General features: G+C 38.4%; 1 protein-coding gene across 1 annotated transcript in view; it reads right to left on the minus strand.

The window, feature by feature from the left end:
- ATM (ATM serine/threonine kinase) overlaps positions 1 to 21499 on the minus strand; it is a 127344-nt gene that overhangs the window by 58376 nt on the left and 47469 nt on the right. The window contains exons 26-31 of the mRNA XM_080816705.1: positions 15830 to 16003; positions 14369 to 14538; positions 13171 to 13417; positions 5624 to 5739; positions 4871 to 4997; positions 4226 to 4425 (exon numbers count right to left, since the gene is read on the minus strand). Of these exons, the coding sequence (XP_080672831.1) occupies positions 4226 to 4425; positions 4871 to 4997; positions 5624 to 5739; positions 13171 to 13417; positions 14369 to 14538; positions 15830 to 16003 (1034 nt within the window). The remainder of the gene's footprint in view (positions 1 to 4225; positions 4426 to 4870; positions 4998 to 5623; positions 5740 to 13170; positions 13418 to 14368; positions 14539 to 15829; positions 16004 to 21499) is intronic.

Here is a 21499-nt window from a genome sequence, read left to right on the forward strand (position 1 = left end):
CATCTAATCCAATAATTCCATTACTGGGTATTTACCCAAAGATGATGAAAACAATTCAAAATGACATGTAAATCCCCATGTTTACAGCAGCATTTTTTAGAGTGGCCATGGTACAGAAGCAGCCCACGTGTCCATCAATGGATGAATATGTAAACAACACACACACACACACACACACACACACACAGTAGACTATTATTCAGCCATAAAAAACAATGAGATCATGCTATTTGCAAAAACACGGATGAACCTAGAGGGTATTCTGCTAAGTGAAATAAGTGAAAGACAAATACCACATGATTTCACTCGTATGTGCAATGTGAGAAACAGAACAAACAAAAAGACAAACTCTGAACTACAGAGGACTGGTGCCTGCCAAGGGGAAGTGGGGGGGGGGATGGGGGAAATAGATAAAGGTTTAAGAGGATGCTTCTGTTGATGAGTGATGTATAAAACTGTTGAATTATTACATTATACACGTGAAACCAATGTAACGAATTTTTAATTAAGGAAATTTTTAAGGTAAAAAAATCCATTATTTCAACACAAATCACACTGCATACAAAGAAACAGGAAAGTAGGAAAGGATGGCCCATTTAAAGAAATAAGATATAGGCCAAAACAGTCTCTGAGGAAGCTCAGAGAGTGGAATTACTAGACAAAGACGTCAAACACCTGTTTTAAATACGCCAGAAGAGCTTAGAGACGAATGAAAACAGCAGCACAGCACACCCGAATTTGTGGAATGCAGCAAAGGCACCTCTGAGCGGAAAATACGGAGCAGTAACCACCTACATTATAAAAGAAGACCAGCGGGGTGGGGGTGGGGGGACTAGAAAAACACTACCAAACACATACTTAAAAATTAATAGCAGTCTCTCAAACTCTTTCATGAAACAGAATAGTGGTGAACACTTCCTAACTCATTTTAGGAGGCCAGAAATTCTCTAATACCAAAGAAAATAAATATACCACGGGAAAATCTTAATTCTCAATGTCCCCTGGGAATATAGATTTAAGGGGCGCCTGGGTGGCTCAGTTGGTTAAGTGTCTGCCTTCAGCTACGGTCATGATCCCAGGCTTCCAAGGTCTAATCCCACATCTAGGCTCCCTACACAGTGGGGAGCCTACTTCCTCTCCCCTTCTGTAGCTCCCTGTACTGTGTGTGCACTCTCTTTCTGCCAAATAAATAAATAACATCTTACCAAAAAAAAGGAATAGGGATTTAAAACTCCTTAAAAAAGTACAAGCAAGCTGAATGTAAGAGCTTATTAAAAGTATTATATACCATGAGCAAGTAGGATTTATCCCGGGAACACAAGAGTGAGCTAACAGAAGAAAATCAATCCATGTAATACACCACATTAATAAAATAAAGGAAAATACATGATCATTTCAATAAACACAGCAAAGGCACTTGACAAAACTCAATCTCCTTTCCCAATAAAAACAGGCAGAAAGACATGGGTAAGAACTTATCCAACACAATAAAGGTAATTTATGAAAAACCCACAGGCCAGCATAATGAATGCTGAGAGAATGGAAGCTTTCCTACTAAAATCAGGAACAATACAAGGATGCCCACTTCATCCCTGCTATTCAACACTGTATTGAACTTCCAGCCAAAGTAATTAGACAAGAACTAAAAGGCATTAAAATCAGAAAAAAAGAAGTAAAACTATATTCATAGATGACATGATTCTATACACATATAAATTCCCAAAGAATCCACAAGAAATCTACTAGCCAACAAATAAGTTAGCAAAATCGCAAGTCATGACATCAGCACACAAAAATCAGTTTTAGTTCTGTACATCAGCAATAACAATCTAAAATGTTAACTAAGAAAGCAATTCCATTTACAATAGCATTTGAAAGAATTAAACACCTGGGAATAAATTTAACCAAAAATACAAAACTCTTGTACACTGAAAACTGTAAAGCAAGGATAAAAGAAATTAGACAAGTCCAAATAAATGGAAAGACATCCCATGTTCATGGATTATAAGACAAATAGTTGAGGTATCAACACTATCCAAATGATCACATATTCAATGCAATTTCACTCAAAATTCCAATAGTCTTTTGTGTATAAATGGAAAAGCTGGTCAGGTCATTAAATTCAAAGGGGAGTTGCAAGGCACCCCAAATAGCCAAAAACAATCTTGAAAAAGATGAACAAAGTTGGGAGATACCCACTTCCAGATTTCAAAACTTAGTATGAAGCCATAGTCATCAAAACAGTGTGTTACTGGCATAAGGGCAAACCAAGGGTACAGAATTGAGAATCCATAGATAAATCCACACATCAATGGCCAAATGATTTTGACATGTTTATTCATGTTTATTCAACAGGGAAAAGAAAAAACGACAAGTTCATTCAACAGGGAAAATAGTCTCTTCAATAAATGGTACTAGAACTAGAACTAGATCTCAAGAATGAAGCTGAACCCCTACTGCATACCATATGTAAAATTAAAATGGATCACAACGTAAATACAAGAGCTAAAATTAGAAAACTCTTAGAATAAAACATAGTGGTAGATCTTCATGAACTTGGATTTGACAATGGATTCTTAGATAAAAAATCAAAAGCTTGAGAAACAAACAAAAAAACCCCCAGAGAAATCAGAGTCCATCAAAATTAAAAATTTGGGGGGGCATGTGGGTGGCTCAGTGGGTTAAGCCTCTGCCTTTGGCTTAGGTCACAGTCTCAGGGTCCTGGGATCGAGCCCCACATCGGGCTCTCTGCTCAGCAGGGAGCCTGCTTCCCCCTCTCTCCCTGCCTGCTTCTCTGTCTCCTTGTGACCTTCCTCTCTGTCAAATAATTAAATAAAATATTTTTAAAAAATTAAAAATTTTTGTGCATCAAAAGAAATTATCAGGGAAGTGAAAAGACAATGCACAGAATGGGATAAACTACTTGCAAATCATATATGCTGATTCACTATCCAGACTAGATTTGTAAATCTTATAGTAAGAGCTAGATAAGGATTTTAAGAAAACTATGACAAAACAAAACAGAAAAAGATATTCTTTGTCTGCTCTGAAGAATTCACATTTGAAGGCAATGTTATGTACTAATCAGAAAACAAATAATAGAAACATCATCAAAATCAATTCAAAAGAATAAAGATGCTTAAACTGAACATATACCCAAAATCTACATTAACTGTGATACTGTGATTCATAGTAAGAAACATATTTTGCTCTTCATCCCTGCTTCCAGCACAAAGCTCCTAAAACTCCAGGAACACCAGTGATGAGGGCAAGAAGAGTGTCTCTAACTTCTGAAAGCACTAGGTCACCTGAAGATGGGGGCTGGTTGCCTGAAAAATCAACTTTGTGATCAGAGGGTTGGAATTCTCAGTCCCACTCCCCTGATCTCTAAGGAGGGGAGTGGGGATGGAGGCTGTGTCAATACCCACTAGCCAGTGCTGTAATCCATCACGTCTCTGTCACAAGGCACCCACTAGCCAGTGCTGTAATCCATCACGTCTCTGTCACAAGGCCTCCATAAAAACCCAAAAGGACCAGCTTTGGGAGCTTCCAGATCGGTGAACACATACAGATGTGGGGAGAGCGGTGCCCCTGGAGAGGGCAGGGAAGCTCCACCCCCTTCCCTGATACGTCTCTTCATCTGGCTGTGCCTGAGCCACACCCTTTCATAATAAACTGGTAATTCGGTCAGTTAACAGGTTTCCTGAGTTCTGAGAATTTTCTAAATTTAGCAAATGAATCAGACTCAAGGAAGAGGGTCACTGGAACCTGCAGGGTAGAGCTGGCTGGTCAGAAGCACAGCTGGCATCTGAAAGGAAGGAGGGGCAGGCAGTCTCTCAGGACGGAGCCGTCAGTCGCAGGCTAAGCAACCATCAGGAGCTGAAATGCAGGACACCCAGCTGGTGTCTGGAGGGTTCCTTGCATGTGTATGTGAGAAACACCACCCTCCCCACATACAGGAATTGGGGACCAGAACTGCTGCAGTGACAAATATATATCAAGCCACTCAAAATGCGTTTATTTTAAAATGTTGAAGACCCTTAGTACTTAATATTTCTAGAGTTGGAGGGATAAGTAATGTAATTTTTAAAAAATATTGGGTATAAATATTATAAAGCAATATTAAGGAAGCAATACTCCCACTTCTACCTCCTGAAACTATAAAATTTCAACTAAGATAAGGTAGAAAAAACAACTTATATATTAGTCTAAATATATTACGTACCTTTTGTTGATATAATGAATCAAAGTATAGATAACATCTCGAAGAACAAAGGCCCAAGCTCCTCCTAAGGCACTTTTAATATCTTTCAGTAATAAAGTAACAAATAGGTGATATATTTTAAGAATTCTATGCTTTTTATAAACATTATTTGTCTCAGCAGCTTGCTCACAAATGGCTAGAAGAATTTTCTGATAGGAATCCTAGAAAATAAAGACACAATTGATAAAAAACTTATCTAATCATGTATACTCAACTATAATAAATATATTTTCTATTCAAAATAATAAATTACAGAATTTTGTTTTGGTTTGATATTGAAGGCAAATACCACATTAAGAAATAGTACCTTAAACTGTTGTCAATTTACCTAGTTTTCAGAGAGCAAACAGTACTTTTCAAAAATATATACTCCCTAACTCAATGTATGACTAAAGTATCCTGAAATTCATGCTTCATATACAACATATTTCAATTAATACTGACAAGTAAAATACCAAGATATAAACTTGTAAATGAGTGCTCTTGATTTATTCAGACAAGTTTTCCCTTTATTTTTTTTTTCTTTTAAGATGTACTTACACAGATTTTCTAGCTGAAAAAGAAGGAATTCTCTCATCAGTTATTATAATAGTAATGTATACTTACAGGGCTTTTGGAAAGAATTTCTAAAATGCTTTTCAGCTTGGTTTTATGGCAATTGCTGATATAGGCAAATGTTGCTTTAATCACATGTGATGGAAAATGAGGTGGATTAGGGGCAGGATCCAAATCCCTACAAGTTATAGGAAAAAAAAGCAGTCATCATTTTCAGAACAAAATTGTTAAAAAAAAAAAAAAAAAAAAAAAAGATTCTGTTGAAGTTTCAGAAACCAGTGAAGTTTCAGAAAGAAAACTGAGATTATAATAACCCCAGGTTCTACAATTATTTTCCTACTGAAACACCAGGCTTTTACTAAAATCACAAATGACTTATCACATTCTATACATTATCAGTCAGAACATCCTAATACCTTTACCCTCCATGACTTAATTTTAAATGATTTAAGAAATCTTTAATGAAGTTAATGGCAGTTCTACACATGAGCCTTGGTATCACTTTAGCTCTGAATTAAAGCTCTATGCTACCGCCATAACCATATTAATATTGTGAGACTGGCGATCAGACACTATTTATATGAAATGAAATTATAAAGTGAAATCACTTTGGTAGATACTACTACTTTTTTGTACAGCTAGCACAGTAAGGCACATAGTGAGTACAGGGTGCTCTCAAGTAGCTTACACAGGAAACACAGTACGTGCCTAAAAACTGAAAGAGACATCTGAAGGCATCAACCAATCAACTTCCCAAAGAAATTCTGAAACTGCAGCCAACTCTCTAAGTTTAAAATACCATACCCTGAAAAGTCACAGAGGTCCGTGCTCTGGCTGGCACCGGAAGTTGCCGGTTCGTGTAACGTCATCAGTAACTCCACCACAATCTCTGGTAAATTACTAAGGAATAAATGATCAATCTGTAAGGATACAAAATTAAAATAACATTTAAGTTTTCACGTCTGTGACCTTTTAAAACAGTTTGAGGGACTAATGTTACTGCATCACTTCCAAAATTAATCCAGGACTAAAAAAGGAAATAAATAACCAAACACCGAAGATGTGCAAGACCTAGAGCTAACTCCTTCTGCATGCAACCGGCCTGCAGCCTGAGAGGAAGGTAAGGAAATCATACCCAACAAGACTCCCTTTATCTGACTCTTGTTTAATTTTAAGAATCAGGGGCGCTGGGGTGGCTCAGTTGGTTAAGCCTCTGCCTTCAGCTCAGGTCATGATCTCAGGTCCTGGGATCGAGCCCTACATTGGGCTCCCTGCTCAACAGGGAGCCTGCTTCTCTCTCCCTCTGCTGCTCCCCCTGCTTGTGCTCTCTGTCACTCATTCTCTCACTTTTTCTCTCAAATAAAATAAGAAATAATTTTAAAGAATCATTTTAACTGACTAAGGCTTCAGGTGTAGCACTGAATTCCTCAACCTAGTGATTTTCCTGCCAACCAAATTCCCCACTGACCTACACTGCTTCTCAAACTGCATTTTACCCTTGATTTACTTGGAAAATCCATCTTACTTTGGAATGATTGACTAGTAAGAATTCCTAGTGCCTTCCCCTCATGACTTTTCCCCAGATTTCTACTTGGCTGATATCCCCAATTCTGAGGCTAGCTGCTCCCCACAACCCCCGTCAACAAGAGTAAATGGAAACCCTCCCGGACAAGAGCGGGCTCGTCATCGATCCAACTCCTGTTACCCGGGGCCGCACACACGACATAAATTCAGTAGAAATCTAGAATGGGTCCGCTGCTCTATACCTCACCCAAATGAACGACGATCGTGGAGACTTAAAGGTGGATTTGTTAGCTCTCCAACTAAGGAATCACAGTGCTCAAAACTAAGAGGTAAATGGCTGATTCACTGGGTGCACAAGGAGATGAGCAGATGTGAAAACGTGCTGCTTCACAACAGAAATGGTTTAAAACGGGACAAAAAAGAATCGAATGTCAAGATCCTAGCCCTTCCCTCAGGCTCATGCTTCACTCCGGCCATCCTTTCCAAGGCTGCAGCCCTTTTAAGAATGCAGCCTCGCTTCAAAGCGAATCTGGGATAAGGAAGGACAAACTGGCTGCCTCTGTTTCGTATCGGAGGAAACATCAGCGAATTTCCTTACACACAGAATGGCAAGTGGCTTCATGAGTTTTGTACCATTCTACAATAAGCAAGACCTGTAATGTTTAGCTAAGGGACATATAAATTACATAGGTGTCTAGGTACAGCCCACCAATGTTGTAACTGTTAATATCTCAGGCTTTTGACAACTGACAAATTTTAGAGGCTCAGAGACTAATAATAGTTGTACCAACACTTACGCACAGAAGAAAGAATCTAGAAGACTGATTCGGACAAAGTGTATATTAGAGAACCAAAGAAAAAGCAAACTTACAACAACTTAATGCCAACTCGAACTAAGTAACAATAATTTAGGTCTTTAACCAAGTTTCAAGTTTGCCTCTCTCCATTCTTAACACTGATGTTTTAATCAGGCCTCAGTGTCATTATTTTCCCCTCCTTGACTTACTCGGATTCTGCAAATTGCTATCTTTTAGTTTAAATACATTTATTTTTTAAAATATTTTATTTTTAAAGATTTTATTTATGTATCTGTCAGAGAGAGAAAGAGAGCACGCACAAGCAGGGGGTGCAGCAGGCAGAGGGAGAAGCAGGCTCCCCGCTGACCAGGGAGCCTAACGTAGGACTCATTCCCACGACGCTGGGTTTATGACCTGACCCTAAGGCAGACACTCAACCAACTGAGCCACCCAGGGGTCCCTAGTTTGAGTACATTTTTAAAAAGTAGTAAGATTACGCCTGCTTAGAAGCAGGGAGATGGCTGGGAGGGGATAAAAGCAGCATCTTTCATAAATTCCATAACCTCTGAAGCACCAACGTTCTGTTTCAAGTGTCTTTTGAGAAAGGAGCTCATTTGCCTCCATACTGACTTAGATCTAACTCCGAATGGCAGTGGTCCACCAAGGCAAGTGAGAAACTCCATGTTCCATTTCTTGGTTCAATACAGTAACTGGGCAAACAAAAAAAATCTCTTGACGTTTAGCCAATTGTAATTTTAACATCAGCCAACCTTGGTTAGTCATCCTTATTTACATTAAAAGAAAAAAAAACAAACCCTTGAGAATAACCAATCTTCTTTTACTTTAAAAAAAAAGTTTGTGTTTTAAGTTCCCTCAAATAATTTTGGATGTATCTAAATTACTATGAAACAAACAGAAGTTGTCGTAGATCCTTTTTTACTTGACTCCATATTTTATCAAATAATGAGTACTCACTACATACTAAGTAGCCAGGATACACTGGCAAAACAGAAAAAAGTAAAAAATCCTCCCTTCAGAGTACTTATAGCAGAGTAGACAAACAATGAACATGATTTCTAAGTATATTACACATAGTCAGTCTCATGGGAAAAAGCAAGAGCGGGGCATGGGACCTTGAGATCATACTTCTTAAAAAGTAAAGAGGAACACTTCCTACACTCTGTTCAGTACTGGCGGAAATTTAACATCCAGTTTGCATTTATTTATTACTGCCAAGCTTTGCGCAGTGGCAGTATCGTAGCCAATGAGGTTTATCCGAGGCGCGATTATTGCTATTTATTACTGCCAATTAAAATAAATTTTACAGGGAACAAACTGAGGGACTTTCAAGTGGACACAGGTGGAATATATTCGGTATTTAGGCTAATTTGTTTGTTGTTTCATTAAGATAGACATGTTTTTAGAGTTATCAGCATTAACTTTTTAAAATCTAGGTTTGTTAAAGGTCAAATAAGCTCATATTAACTCTGCTGTAATTTTTTAGCAAAAGGATGACTTAAAATGATGATTAATTTTCTGTCTCTAAGGTTTCCTGGGTTATCGTTAAGACAGTCTTTGGTAACCTAAGGCTTTAAACGGCACTGAATTCATTGGACATTTAGGTCTTTGTCAAATGAAGTAAGATAGTAAAGCACTGATTACTGAAGGTAGGTTTGGGTTTTTGGCTTCTTATTGTAGAGAAATGAAGAACATTTGAGTGTTTGAAAACATGCTTTGTGTTTAATTCATAAATCTGCATCTAAAGAATTCCTGCGTGACATTCACAACTGGATTCTACTGTAGTTTTCACTGGGGACCAAGGTTTCAAAAAGTTAAAATTCTTCTAAGTGTAATTAAGACTAATGGAAATAAGGGATATAAGGGAAAAAACTTTGAATGAAAAACCTATAAAAGGTTTATGAGGGGAAAAGAATTGGAAAAGAATTTTATATGTGGTGGACTAAAGTTGAAACGAATGGATATTAAAAGTATATTGGTATAACACTGACATTTTGCTTTTCTCTCTGTTCAGAGAGTTTTCAATTGCTGATTTGCACCTGACAAGAAAATGTAAACAACGGTTTTTTTCTTTTGTCTGCCCAGAGAACCAGTTTCTACGTTATCTCTTTATCAAGTCTTTGGTCACTTCCTTAAAGCTTCTAAATATTAAAGGAGCTAAGTTATGCTAACAACTATATAACCCTACATACTTGTCATCTTGGTTAAATAAATAATTTTGTTTTAAGCTTTGTAATGATTTGTAATCCACTATTCAGGCATGTGTTTTATAACTTTCTAAGGTTTTTTTAACAAACTTCTCAGGATTTAAATTGTAAATGAAGTCTCTGACTCATTAGGCCTTTGTATTTGGTATGGTAAGTTTCTCTGGAAGCACTGCCAAACAAATAATGACAAGCCATTGGTTATGTCTGGGTAAATGCTAAAACTATTCTAGAGAACATATGTAATTCCTGAAGTTTTAATATGTTAAACATACATTTAATATGCTTTAATAAGTTTTAATGTTTAGTGTTATGTTTCACACAAATAACGAGATGTCCTTGCCAGCTACACTGTAACCTCTCATCAGATCTTTAATCATGTGCAGTTTGGAGTCTTTTCTAATTTATAGTCATTCTATTGTGACATGTTTCATCTTTAAAGAGATTCATAAAAAGGGCTTTTGCCAAAACAGGTTTTTTATTATCTTTAAGATCTTAGAACTAAAACTGGTAGAATTTCCAGAACTAACTAAAAAGCTGCATTCAAACTAAACAAGACTTAGTAATATGGATGGTTTTTGTAATTCTTGTTTGAAACATTGCTGGTTCCTGGACACCTGGGTGCCTCAGTGGGTAAGCAGATGCCCTCAGCTCGGGTCATCATCAGCAGGAGTCTGCTTCTCCCTCTCCCCCATCCCACTGGTGCGTGCACCTGTGTGTGCTCACTCCCTCTCTCTCTCTCTCTCTCTCAAATACATAAAATCTTTAAAAAAAACAACAGAAACATTGCTGGTTCTCTAATGTTTACTCTACCAGACTGAAGAACCTTTCCCTTAAGATATCTACGACTTACAGAAATGTGACATTTATTTGTGAAGAAACTGAAGCATTCAACTTTTCTTCCTACCTGAATCCTCTGAAATTCAGAAACGCTCAGAGAGCTTTCTTTCTTACAGAGCAATCACAGTCATGTGCACAAGTTCAAGAAGAATCCATTCTCCTCACGACAACACACCACAGAAATACTGGTTATTTTACCACAGCTTTGACTGGAACACCATATTTGAGAGACACGCACAGACTCGGATACGACCACAAAGCTTTAAGGAACTAAGGCTGGCTTTAGGAAGCATGAAGTTAACAAAGCCTGTTGGAAGGGTTGGCCTGATCCCTTGTTTACACAGTTCCCAGCAGCCGCACCAGGGGAGTAAAGAATGACACTCCCTGGCGTGAGCAAGAACCTCAGGAAGCCTTGGGAAGCTCGAGAAGAGGAATTTGCCCAAACCTACGGGTATCACAGGCACGTCTGATGGCAAGCACTTTGCCTGGCTTCTGGCCTACAGAGGCTACCAGAAGTTCAGTTGAGACTCCTTATAAGAAGTTCCAGGAAAGCAGATTCTAAAAGATCTATATGATCTATCCCTACTTTTGCTTATGTAAATTATTAGGACAATTTTGTTAAAACGGGACTTAACAATCGAACTGGACTTCATCTGGCTATCTCTGATTAAAAATGAAGGTTGTTATAGAGGAAAAAGTGTTTCAACAACATACCTTTGTAGAGGTTAGATTTTAAACATGCGAGACTCAACACTGGGTTTATAATTAGCTCTAGCCATTAAACTATTTTTTCTTTTGCTTCTATAAAGGTGCCTCTTATTAATTACATAATTGCTTACAAAATGAAATTGCTTGCTATGCCATTAAGGCCTTAAATAACTATCAAAATAGCATTAAGATCTTTTCACTGCTGCGGAAGGTGAAACAAGTACTAACATAAAAACAGAATGTGGTGTATGTATTCCAAATGTCACCAAAATCTAACAGGATTGAGCGAAATTAACGCTTTAAATGATCTCTCTTTCCTTTAGCGATCGGTTAAAGCTCCGGGACTGCAAGACAATTACGGCCAGCTATCAAAGGTCTTTTGTTCAGGCTTCTCTTTCTCATAATAATATTAACCTTATTTTGTTGCCATTGCCGGTGCCAAGGCTCCTTCCCTGCCATAACTTCCAGCTGACAAGACGATCCTTTCTACTCAAGGAGGTTCAGCTATATGTTGTCTAGCTTGGATTAGCCGCCTCTGCCTTTGGTAACTCCGACATATAAATTCCCCACTTGGGGCATCTGGGTGGCTCAGTTAGTTATGCATCCAGCTCTTGACATCAGCTCAAGAGAGTCATGATCTCAGGGCTGTGAGAGCGAGCCCCACATCGGACTCTTTACTCAGCAGGATGTCTACTTGAGATTCTCTTTCTCCCTCTGTCCCTCCCCTGCTCATGTACTCTCTTTCAAATAAATAAATAAAATCTTATAAAAAAAAAAAAAAACCCACCCGACCATTGTCAACCCACAGGTAGGGACATCTCTACGCCCTGATTTAGCAGGAAGAAGTTATAAAAGGTAAGACCTTCCACCCTCAGCAATCCTAAAGATTTTAAGGGTCGAAACTATTCAGGGGGAAATGATATGAGAAACAAAGGCAGAAGGAAATATAGATAAAACTAAATTTCCTGTAGCCCAATGACAAATACTTGAGATACACAGTTTAAAATTCCTCCAGGAAACTCCCAACTGTCTTATCATTAGTGCCTCACTAAAGGGAAAAACAACCTTAGCTTGACAATAGCCAGGCCTCCCCCATCCTGTCAGTCTTCTTTAGCATATGAAAATCCTTTTGGAATTTCACTTTGTCTTTACTTCCCCCAACCCCAAAGTATGTAAGTCACTAGTTCCTCACAAACCCAGGCCGGCAGCTCTTCTCACCCCAGTAAGTAATTAAGAAATTTTGGGGCACCTGGGTGGCTCAGTGGGTTAAGCCTCTGCCTTCGGCTCGGGTCATGATCCCAGGGTCCTGGCATGGAGCCCCACAATGGGCTCTCTGCTCAGCGGGGAGCCTGCTTCCTTCTCTCTCTGCCTGCCTCTCTTCTTACTTGTGATCTCTCTCTGCCAAATAAATAAATAAAATCTTAAAAAAAAAAATTTTTAAGGAAAAAATCAATAAAAATATTCCAAAGGTTTTTAAAAAATTTCTGATTAAAAATATTTCATTTAAAAAGCCAATCAAGGGTGCCTGGGTGGCTCAGTGGGTTAAGCCTCTGTCTTCGGCTCAGGTCATGATCTCAGGGTCCTGGGATCAAGTCTAGTGGGCTCTCTGCTTGGCGGGGAGCCTGCTTCTCCCTCTTTCTCTGTCTGCCTTTCTGCCTGCTTGTGATTTCTCTCTCTGCCAAATAAATAAATAAAATCTTAAAAAAAAAAAAAAAGCCAATCAAGGGGCGCCTGTGGCTCAGTGGGTTAAAGCCTCTGCCTTTGGCTCAGGTCATGATATCAGGGTTCTGGGATCGAGTCCCGCATCGGGCTCTCTGCTCTGTGGAGAGCCTGCTTTCCCCTCTCTCTCTGCCTGCCTCTCTGCCTACTTGTGATCTCCGTCTGTCAAATAAATAAACAAAACTTAAAAAAAAAAAAGGCCAATCAAAAGAAGCAATCAATCAATCAATCAATAATTTAAAAAAAAAATAAAAAAATTCACAGGTTGCCTATCCTAGACAGGAATTACTGCACATTAAATTTTACCGCATAAATGATGAAAAGTGTTAAAACTGTGAAGTTATATCTCCAACGAATTAGGTTATGATAAGGGCAGGGAGCCTGCCTGACTGAGTTGGCAGAGCATGTGACCCAGATCTAGGGATCAGGAGTTCAAGCCCCATGTTGGACTTGGAGCCTACGAAAGGAAGGAAGGAAGGAAGGAAGGAAGGATGGATGGATGGAAAAATTAGAGGATTAGTAGGTAAAAGTGAAGCCATACCTGTTTTCCCAGGACGTTTTCATCTTTAAGGGTATCATAGACTTTGGCAGCGGTCTCTCTCTGCTGTGCCATCCCACTGTCTCCTGGACCCTCGTAGGCAAAGTAAGGAAGAATATTTACAAGAATCTTTGGAAAGCAATGTGCTAGAAGACTTTTCCAATCCTCTTCAATCTGATTAGCAATGGACTTAACCTCATCAAAACGACTTCTAATCACCAGATGTGGGATCAAAACCTTGTAACATGATCTGAAAATATAAAATTTTAAAGTATATGTTATATATAACTTCTGTCAAATTTTGTAACATAGCTCTTAAAATAAAAAAATCCTTTACTTAGTAACCATGAGAGCGCCACCTTATCTAGATCACTAAGCATTCTTACTCTAAGTCTATAAATGGAGAAATGAAGTTAAATAAATTCTAAATAATCAAATACAAGAAACAGATCTGAGACTATACCACCCTAATTCTATGATCAAAAAAATTGTGAACTACATTTATTTCTTTTGTATAACCGACTGATGCAAAATTATTTCATTTATGTAAAATGAAATGTGAAAGAAATTTACAAATTCAAACTATTAACGTAAATATTGTTATTGCCAAAATGAAAGAACGGCCACTGAATAATTAAGAACTATTTTCCCATCATCCTGATACCCAAACATTATTCTTTAGTTGTTCCAATCCTCTTCATTTTCAAAATTTTCTTCTCAAGAGTTAAGAATTAGCAAAGTTGTATTTTTACATTAAACTTTAAATCTAATAAAAATAATGACAAAATGGTCCATAGACAAGCAACAGCAAAGAGAAACAATTTATCTTTGTCATAGGGAAGATTATCAAACACTGAAGCTGAAAGAACCCTTCAAGACCTTGTAATTCCATTACTGTACAGACTGAAAAACAAAGACCCAGGGGGTGCTTCCATGGCTTGCCCAAACTCACACAGCTCATCATCGGCACAGCTAGGACCAGACCCTAAGTCTAGTGATTCTCTTCCATACACGTCGATTCAAACAAGCAGCCCTGCCTCTCCTACTACAAGGCTTCCAGCTCCATGCGTGTGCACGTGCACATGGAGGGGTGTGTGGGTGTATGAATGTGCGTGTGTGTAAGGTGGAGGCAAGGGGCTGCCAAACATTTCCATCTAATTTTAAAATGAACATATTTCATATGTGCCATAGGTAGACCTACCTATAGAAATCCTCAGCATTTGTGTAATTTAGTAAAATAAAAGGAAAAGAATATAAACTATGTTCAGTATCTTGAAGATTTAGCCATTCCAAAACCAGATAATCCAAATGAGAAGCCATGAAGTCTTCCAAACGTCTATATCCAAATGTTTCAGAAACTTTCTCTAAAACCTGCACACATCAGAAAAAAGTCAATGCTTTAAGAAAACAATGAAAAATAAATCACTTAAATCTTTTATTTACAGTATAACTTTGAAGCAATCATTCAAGCATTCTATAGCCTGATTTCCCCATCTAGGAGATGGGGATAATAACAGTGCCTGGACTTCAGAGAGACTAAATGAGAAAGACATATTTAATATAATTAGCACTGAGCATAGCACACGGCAACCACTTAGTACATGTTAAATGAATAAAAATGGAAAAAATATATTGCTATGTTCAACCTTTCATTATATTTCAAAGGAAGGTCTAAAGGAAAACAATAGTTCTTCTCAGTCCTAGATCTAAATGAGAAAAATCCAACCACTATAACCCACTTATAATATCAGGTAGTGGAGGGGTGGCTGGGTGGCTCAGTCGGTTAAGCGTCCGACTCTTGATTTTGGCTCAGGTCATGATCTCAGAGTTATGAGATGGAGCCCATGTCAGGCTCTGCATTCGGGGTGGGGGGGCAGGGAGGGGAGGTTTTCCTTGGGATTCTCTTCTCCTTCTCCCTCTACTCCCCTGCTCCCTCTCTAAGATAAGTAAATCTTAAAAAAAAATAATAATTAAGTAGTGTAGCGGTATACTTAAAAAAGAAACAAAACTTTTTGTTTTAATACTGAGAGGTGAGAGATTAGCTTGTGTGAGACTAAGGACCTACAGGGTGGCCTACTAGCCAGTTCCATGGAAATCAGGCCACTGATCTATCACTGGTTCATCACACGAACGTCTACAATGGAAAGGTCTGGAACTTTTCAAACCATGAACTCTGAGGTGCTAGACTAGGGCAGAGGCGAGCATTCTACAATACCATGCTGGTGCAACTACACGACTGGACCCAAGTGCTCCTTCCCTAGTCTCACACCTTAGGGGTTTCCCCGCTCCCTCATCTGAATTCTGGCCCTGCTAGATCCCAAGGTTGTAACCCAGAATCTATCAGGCAAAACACCTGCTACTGCTCTTTTTCTCCATGTGTTTTCCTCAATAAAAGCAATTCCAGAGGGCATGGTCTGAAAGAGATGTCGTTCATCCCTGCTAGTTCAATGAATACTTTGCGAAATGCTTAACAGAAAAAATGACACTGCATCCAAATAAACATACACTATTTAAAGAATTAACTACTTTATAATATTCCCAATCTAAAAAATAAAATCGTCTCCAAGTCTTTAACAAGTGCCACTTTAAAGTAAGCTTTAACTTTTTAAATTATTTAAAAGTCACACAAGGAGGATAATAAAAAATATTCATCTACATGTACCTTTTTAACGAGGTGAGGTTCTAATCCGTTTTCTTTCACAGACTTGCATAGTGCAAACAAAGCCTGTTTTTCACAGACCGGGCTACAGCATAAAATCACAGCTATCGTCATCAGTAAAACAGATTTTCTATTATAGATCTCATCCAAAAGTTCAGGGTTCTCAGCTCTGTGGGACTTGAAAAGAATTTCAAAAATAATAATATAATGTAAATATACAAACATTGCAAATAAGCCTATCAGTCTAAAATCTATTCACCCATTATAACATTTAATAAGCAGCCACTGACCACTGTTAAATCTCACAGCGATGGAGTCAAGGCCAGAGATCTGAGAAAATATCTAAGTTGTTGTAGAGGAATAGCTGTTTTTGATAAGATCTTATGGAAAGAATTCACAAGCATTTCAGTAAAGTTTAAAGCAGTAAAGAAAAACAAGAAAGAACCCGCAAGAAGGACAACCTGATGGTTATCAATGGGGAGGTGTGAGGATGGGTTAACAAACTGTGGACGATGCCCTTCACCAGACGAATGGATAAAGATGTGGTCCATATACACAATGGAATACTACACAGCCATCAGAAAGGATGAACACCCAACTTTTGTATCAACATGGATGGGACTGGAGGAGATTATGCTGAGTGAAATAAGTCAAGGGGAGAAAGTCATATCATATGGTTTCACTTACTTGTGGAGCATAAGGAATAGCATGGAGGACATTAGGAGAAAGAAGGGAAAAATGAAGGAGGGGAAATCAGAGGGGGAAATGAACCATGAGAGACTATGGACTCCAGGAAACAAACCGGGTGTTTTAGAAGGGAGGGGGTGGGGGAATGGGCTAGCCCGGTGATGGGTATGAAGGAGGGCACAGACTGCACAAAGTACTGGGTGTTATACGCAAACAATGAATCATGGAACACTACATCAAAAACTAATGATGTACTGTATGGTGACTAACATAACATAAAAAAAAGAAAAAGAAAATAGTATAGAAGAAGAAGGTTATGGGTACTAAGGAGGGCATTTGTAATGGTGAGTACCGGGGGATGTATGGAAGTGCTGAGTCACTGTATTGAACACCTGAAACTAATGTAACACTTACGTTAACTGGAATTAAAACAACTTAAAATAAGAAAAAATTTGCAAGAAGGTGAGAATGATTATAAGCTCCTTTTCCATGACCAAGTATATATCCCACGATGCTTTCATTATATTTATTATTTGATAGGTCTTTATACTTTAAAAAATACTGTCACATGTATTGTCAAAAGTGAAAATAAAATCCTAGACAACTAGGCAGCTAGACAAAAGAATACATGCTTCTAACTTAATGACCTATCATTATAATATCCCAATAGACGTGAACATTTTTTTTAACTAGCTAAAATTGATAAAAGTTCCTCAGGGGGCCTGGCTGGCTCAGTTGGTGGAGCATGGGATTCTTGATCTCGGGGTTGTGGGTTCAAGCCCCACATCAGGTACAGAGATGACTTAAAAATAAAACCTTTAGGCGAGCCTGGGTGGCTCAGTGGGTTAAAGCCTCTGCCTTTGGCTCAGGTCATGATCGCAGGGTCCTGGGATCGAGCCCTGCATCAGGCTCTCTGCTCGCCTGCTTCCTCCTTTCTCTCTGCCTGCCTCTCTGCCTACTTGTGATCTCTGTCAAATAAATAAATAAAATCTTAAAAAAATAAAATAAAATCTTTAAAAAGAAAAGAAAGCTTCTCTTCACATTTTGAAAATTCTGCTGCTCACTGACCCTACTTCTGTTTTTCTGGAACAATGAAAATAGGAACCAGATTCCTTTACTAAATGGCCATCACTGGCAGACTGCTAGGAGTCCCCCACTACATCAGCTCCTCCACCAGCTTAAGAGAAACACATCTACAGACGCTCTAACATCCTAGTTAAAAAGCTGCTTTTACTCAGAACCAAACCCAAGAAGCTTGCTGTCCTTTATAATGTACAGGGGACCCCGGATTCAGGACAGTATGCTTCTGTCAATGATGTCTAGGACAGAATTTGCTTCTTCTGTTATTATTACAATGCAGATTCACAGAGTGCTCTCAAGATGTAAAACTTCTTAGGACTTTTTACAAATGAATTTCTATCAGGTCAATATTTTCCCTTTTTGCCCAAGACAGGCTAATCTTAAAATATACGATATACATCTCTATTAATAAAGTTTTTTATTAATCACATTTTTTTCAATCTATTCAAACTTTTTTTTTTGAAATTCCTTCTTTCATGCAACTGTCCTTTTCAGTTTCATACTATCATCAATTAAATAGTATTTAGTTAACTGTCTCACATCTTTTTTAAGAGCATACCAAGGCATACATAAATAAATTTTCTTTTATTCTTTTTAAGATTTTATTTATTCATTTGAGAGAGAGCAAGAGAGTACAAGTGGGAAGGAGAGGGAAAAGCAGCCTCCCTGCTGAGCAGAGAGCCTGATGTGGGCCTCAATCCCAGGACTTTGAGATCATAACCTGAGCCGAAAACAGACGTTTAACTGAGCCACCCAGGCGCCCCTCTTTTTTTTTTTTTCCTAAGATTTTATTTATTTGACAGAGAGAGCACAAGCAGGGGAGCGGTAGGGAGAGGAAGAGGGAGAAGCAGGCTCCCTGCTGAAGAGGGAGCCTGACACAGGGCTGGATCCCAGGACCCGAGGATCAAGATCTGAGCCTAAGGCAGACACTTAACCAACTGAGCCACCCGGGTGCCCCAATAACGAAATAATTTCTAACATTCAGGTAATTACGTCACTAAAGAGAAATATCATTCTAAGGGTGTCTGGATGGCTCAGTTGGTTGAGCGTCCCACTCATATTTTAGGCTCAGGTCATGACCTCACAGATGTGAGATCAAGCTCCAACTCAACTTGTGCTCAGTGGGGTGTCTTCTTGGGATTCTCCCTCTCCCTCTGCCCCCATGCACCACTCCCGCTCACGCATGTAGACACACACTCTCTCTCAAATAAAAATCTTAAAAAAATATTCAAAGAAATATGGAAATCATAAGGTTCACTAAAGAAGACCAACATAATTTAATCTTCTCTATTAGAACACTTTTTAAAAACCACTTCGTCCTACCATTCCCTATTCTCCAAATTAGCCTCTAATCAGATCTTTTTTAAAAAAGCTATTTTAAGACTGAAGTCATATCAAACTTTTCCAACCACAGAAGTTTAATACAAATTACAAAAAAAAAAAAAAAAGACAATAACACAAACACACAGAAGCTAAACAACATGCCACTGAACTACCAATGGGTGAGTGAAGAAATCAAAGAGGAAATTAACATATAGAAACAAAAATGGAAACATGGTAATTCAAAATCTTTGGGGCATAGCAAAAGCAGTTCTAAGAGGGAAGTGTATAGCATACCTCAAGAAAACAAAAGTCTCAAATAGGCAACCTAACTTTACACCAAATGGAACTGAAAAAAGGACAAAGGGCAAAATTGGTAGAAGGAAGTAAGAAAGACTAGAGAGGAAATGAATAAAAGACTAAAAAAAACCAGAAAAGACCTACGAAACCAAGGGCTGGTTCTTTGAAAATATCAACAAAATTGATAAATCTTTATTTAGTCAGACTTGTCAAGGGGGAAAAAAAAAGACAGAACACTCAAATAAAATCAGAAATGAAAAAGGAAAAGTAACAACCAACACCACAGAAAGACAAAGGATTATAGGAGAATACTATGAAAAATTATATGGCAATAAATTGGACAACCTAGAACAAATGGATAAATTTCTAGAAACATACAATCCCAAAAATGATTCAGGAAGAAACATAATTTTTGGACAGGTTACTAGTAAGGAAACTGATCAGTAATCAAAAAACTGCCAACAGGACACCTGGGTGGCTCAGTTGGTTAAGCGTCTGCCTTTGGCTCAGATCATGATCCCAGGGTACTGGGATTGAGTACTGCCTCGGGCACGTTGCTCAGCAGGGAGCCTGCTTCTCTCTGCCTCTGCCTGCCACTTTACCTGCTTGTGCTCTCTCTGACAAATAAATAAAATTTTTTTTAAAAAAAGAACAAAACAAAAAAACAGGCCAACATCCCAGAAGAACACAGATGCAAAAATCCTCAACAAAATAATACCAAAATGAATTCAACAAGACATCAAAAAAGACCATTCACTGAAATCAAGTGGATTTATTCCAGGGATACAAGGATGATTCAATATTCACAAATCAATCAACATGATATGTCACATTAACAAGAGGGAGAACAAGAATCATATGGTCCCCTCAATAGATGCAAAAAAAACATTTCACAAAATACAACATCCTTCATGACAAACACTCTAAACAAAGAAAACTTTGAAGGAACAAACTTCCACATAATGAAGGCCATCTACAAAAAACCCCCAGCTAAGATTATATTCAATGGTGAATAAAAGAGAACATTTCCTCTAAGATCAGGAACAAGTAAAGGATGTCTATTCTTGACATTTTTATTCAACACAGTACTGGAAGTCCTAGCTGCAGCCATCAGACAAGAAGTAAAAGGCATCCAAATTGCTACGGAAAAAAATGAAACTATCACTAGTTACAAATGACATGATACTACACGTAGAAAATCCTAACGATTCCATCTAAAAACTATTAGAACTCATAAATGAATTCAGCATACTGTTGCAGGATACAAAATTTATACACAGAAATCTGTTGCATTCTTTTTTAAAGATTTTATTTATTTGACACACACACAGCACAAGCAGAGGGAGCAGAAGGCAGAGATAGAAGCAAACTCCCCGCCGAGCAGGGAACCGAATGTGGGGCAACGATCCCAGGACCCCAAGATCACGACCTGAGCCGAAGGCAGCCCTAACCAACTGAGCCACCCCGGCGCCCCTCTGTTACACTTTCATACACTAATAACGAAGTAGCAGCAAGAGAAATTAAGAAAACAATGCCATTCACTATTATACCAAAAAGAATGAAAAACTTAGGAGCAAGTTTAACCAAGGAGGAGAAAGACCTACACTCTGATGAAAGAAACTGAAGATGGCACAAAACAATGGAAATATGCATCATGCCTCAGATTGGAAGAGTATTGTTAAAACGGCCATTCTATTCAAAGCAATCGACAGATTTAATGCAATTCCTATGAAAATACCAATAGCATTTTTCACAGAAATAGAATAAATGACCTTACAAAATTTGTATGGGGCCAGAAAAGACCCCAAGTAGCCAAAGCAGTCTTGAAAAAGAACAAAACTAGAGGTATCACAGTCCCAGATTTCAAGATACACTACACAGCTACAGTAATCGAAACAGCATGAATTGGCATACAAGAAAGACACAGAGATCAATGGAACAGAAAAAAGAGGCCAAAAATAAACCCACACTTACGTGGTCAATTAGCCTACCATAAAGAAAGCAAAGCAAAAACACACAATGGAAAACAAATAGTATCTTCGATAAGTAGTGCTGGGAAAACTGGACAGCTACCTGCCAAAAAATAAAACTGGACCACTTTCTTATACCATACACAAAAAAACTCAAAATGGATGTTAGAACTAAACGAGAGGGGAGCCTGGGTGGCTCAGTCAGTTAACCATCTGCCTTCAGCCCAGGTCATGATCCCGGGGTGCTGGAGGGGAGTCTGCGTCGGCTCCCTCGTCGTCGGGGAGTCTGCTTCTCCTTTTCCCTCTGCTGCTTCCC

This window comes from Martes martes (assembly GCF_963455335.1).
Source record: "Martes martes genome assembly, chromosome: 10".
In the NCBI taxonomy this organism is placed as follows: Eukaryota; Metazoa; Chordata; class Mammalia; order Carnivora; family Mustelidae; genus Martes; species Martes martes.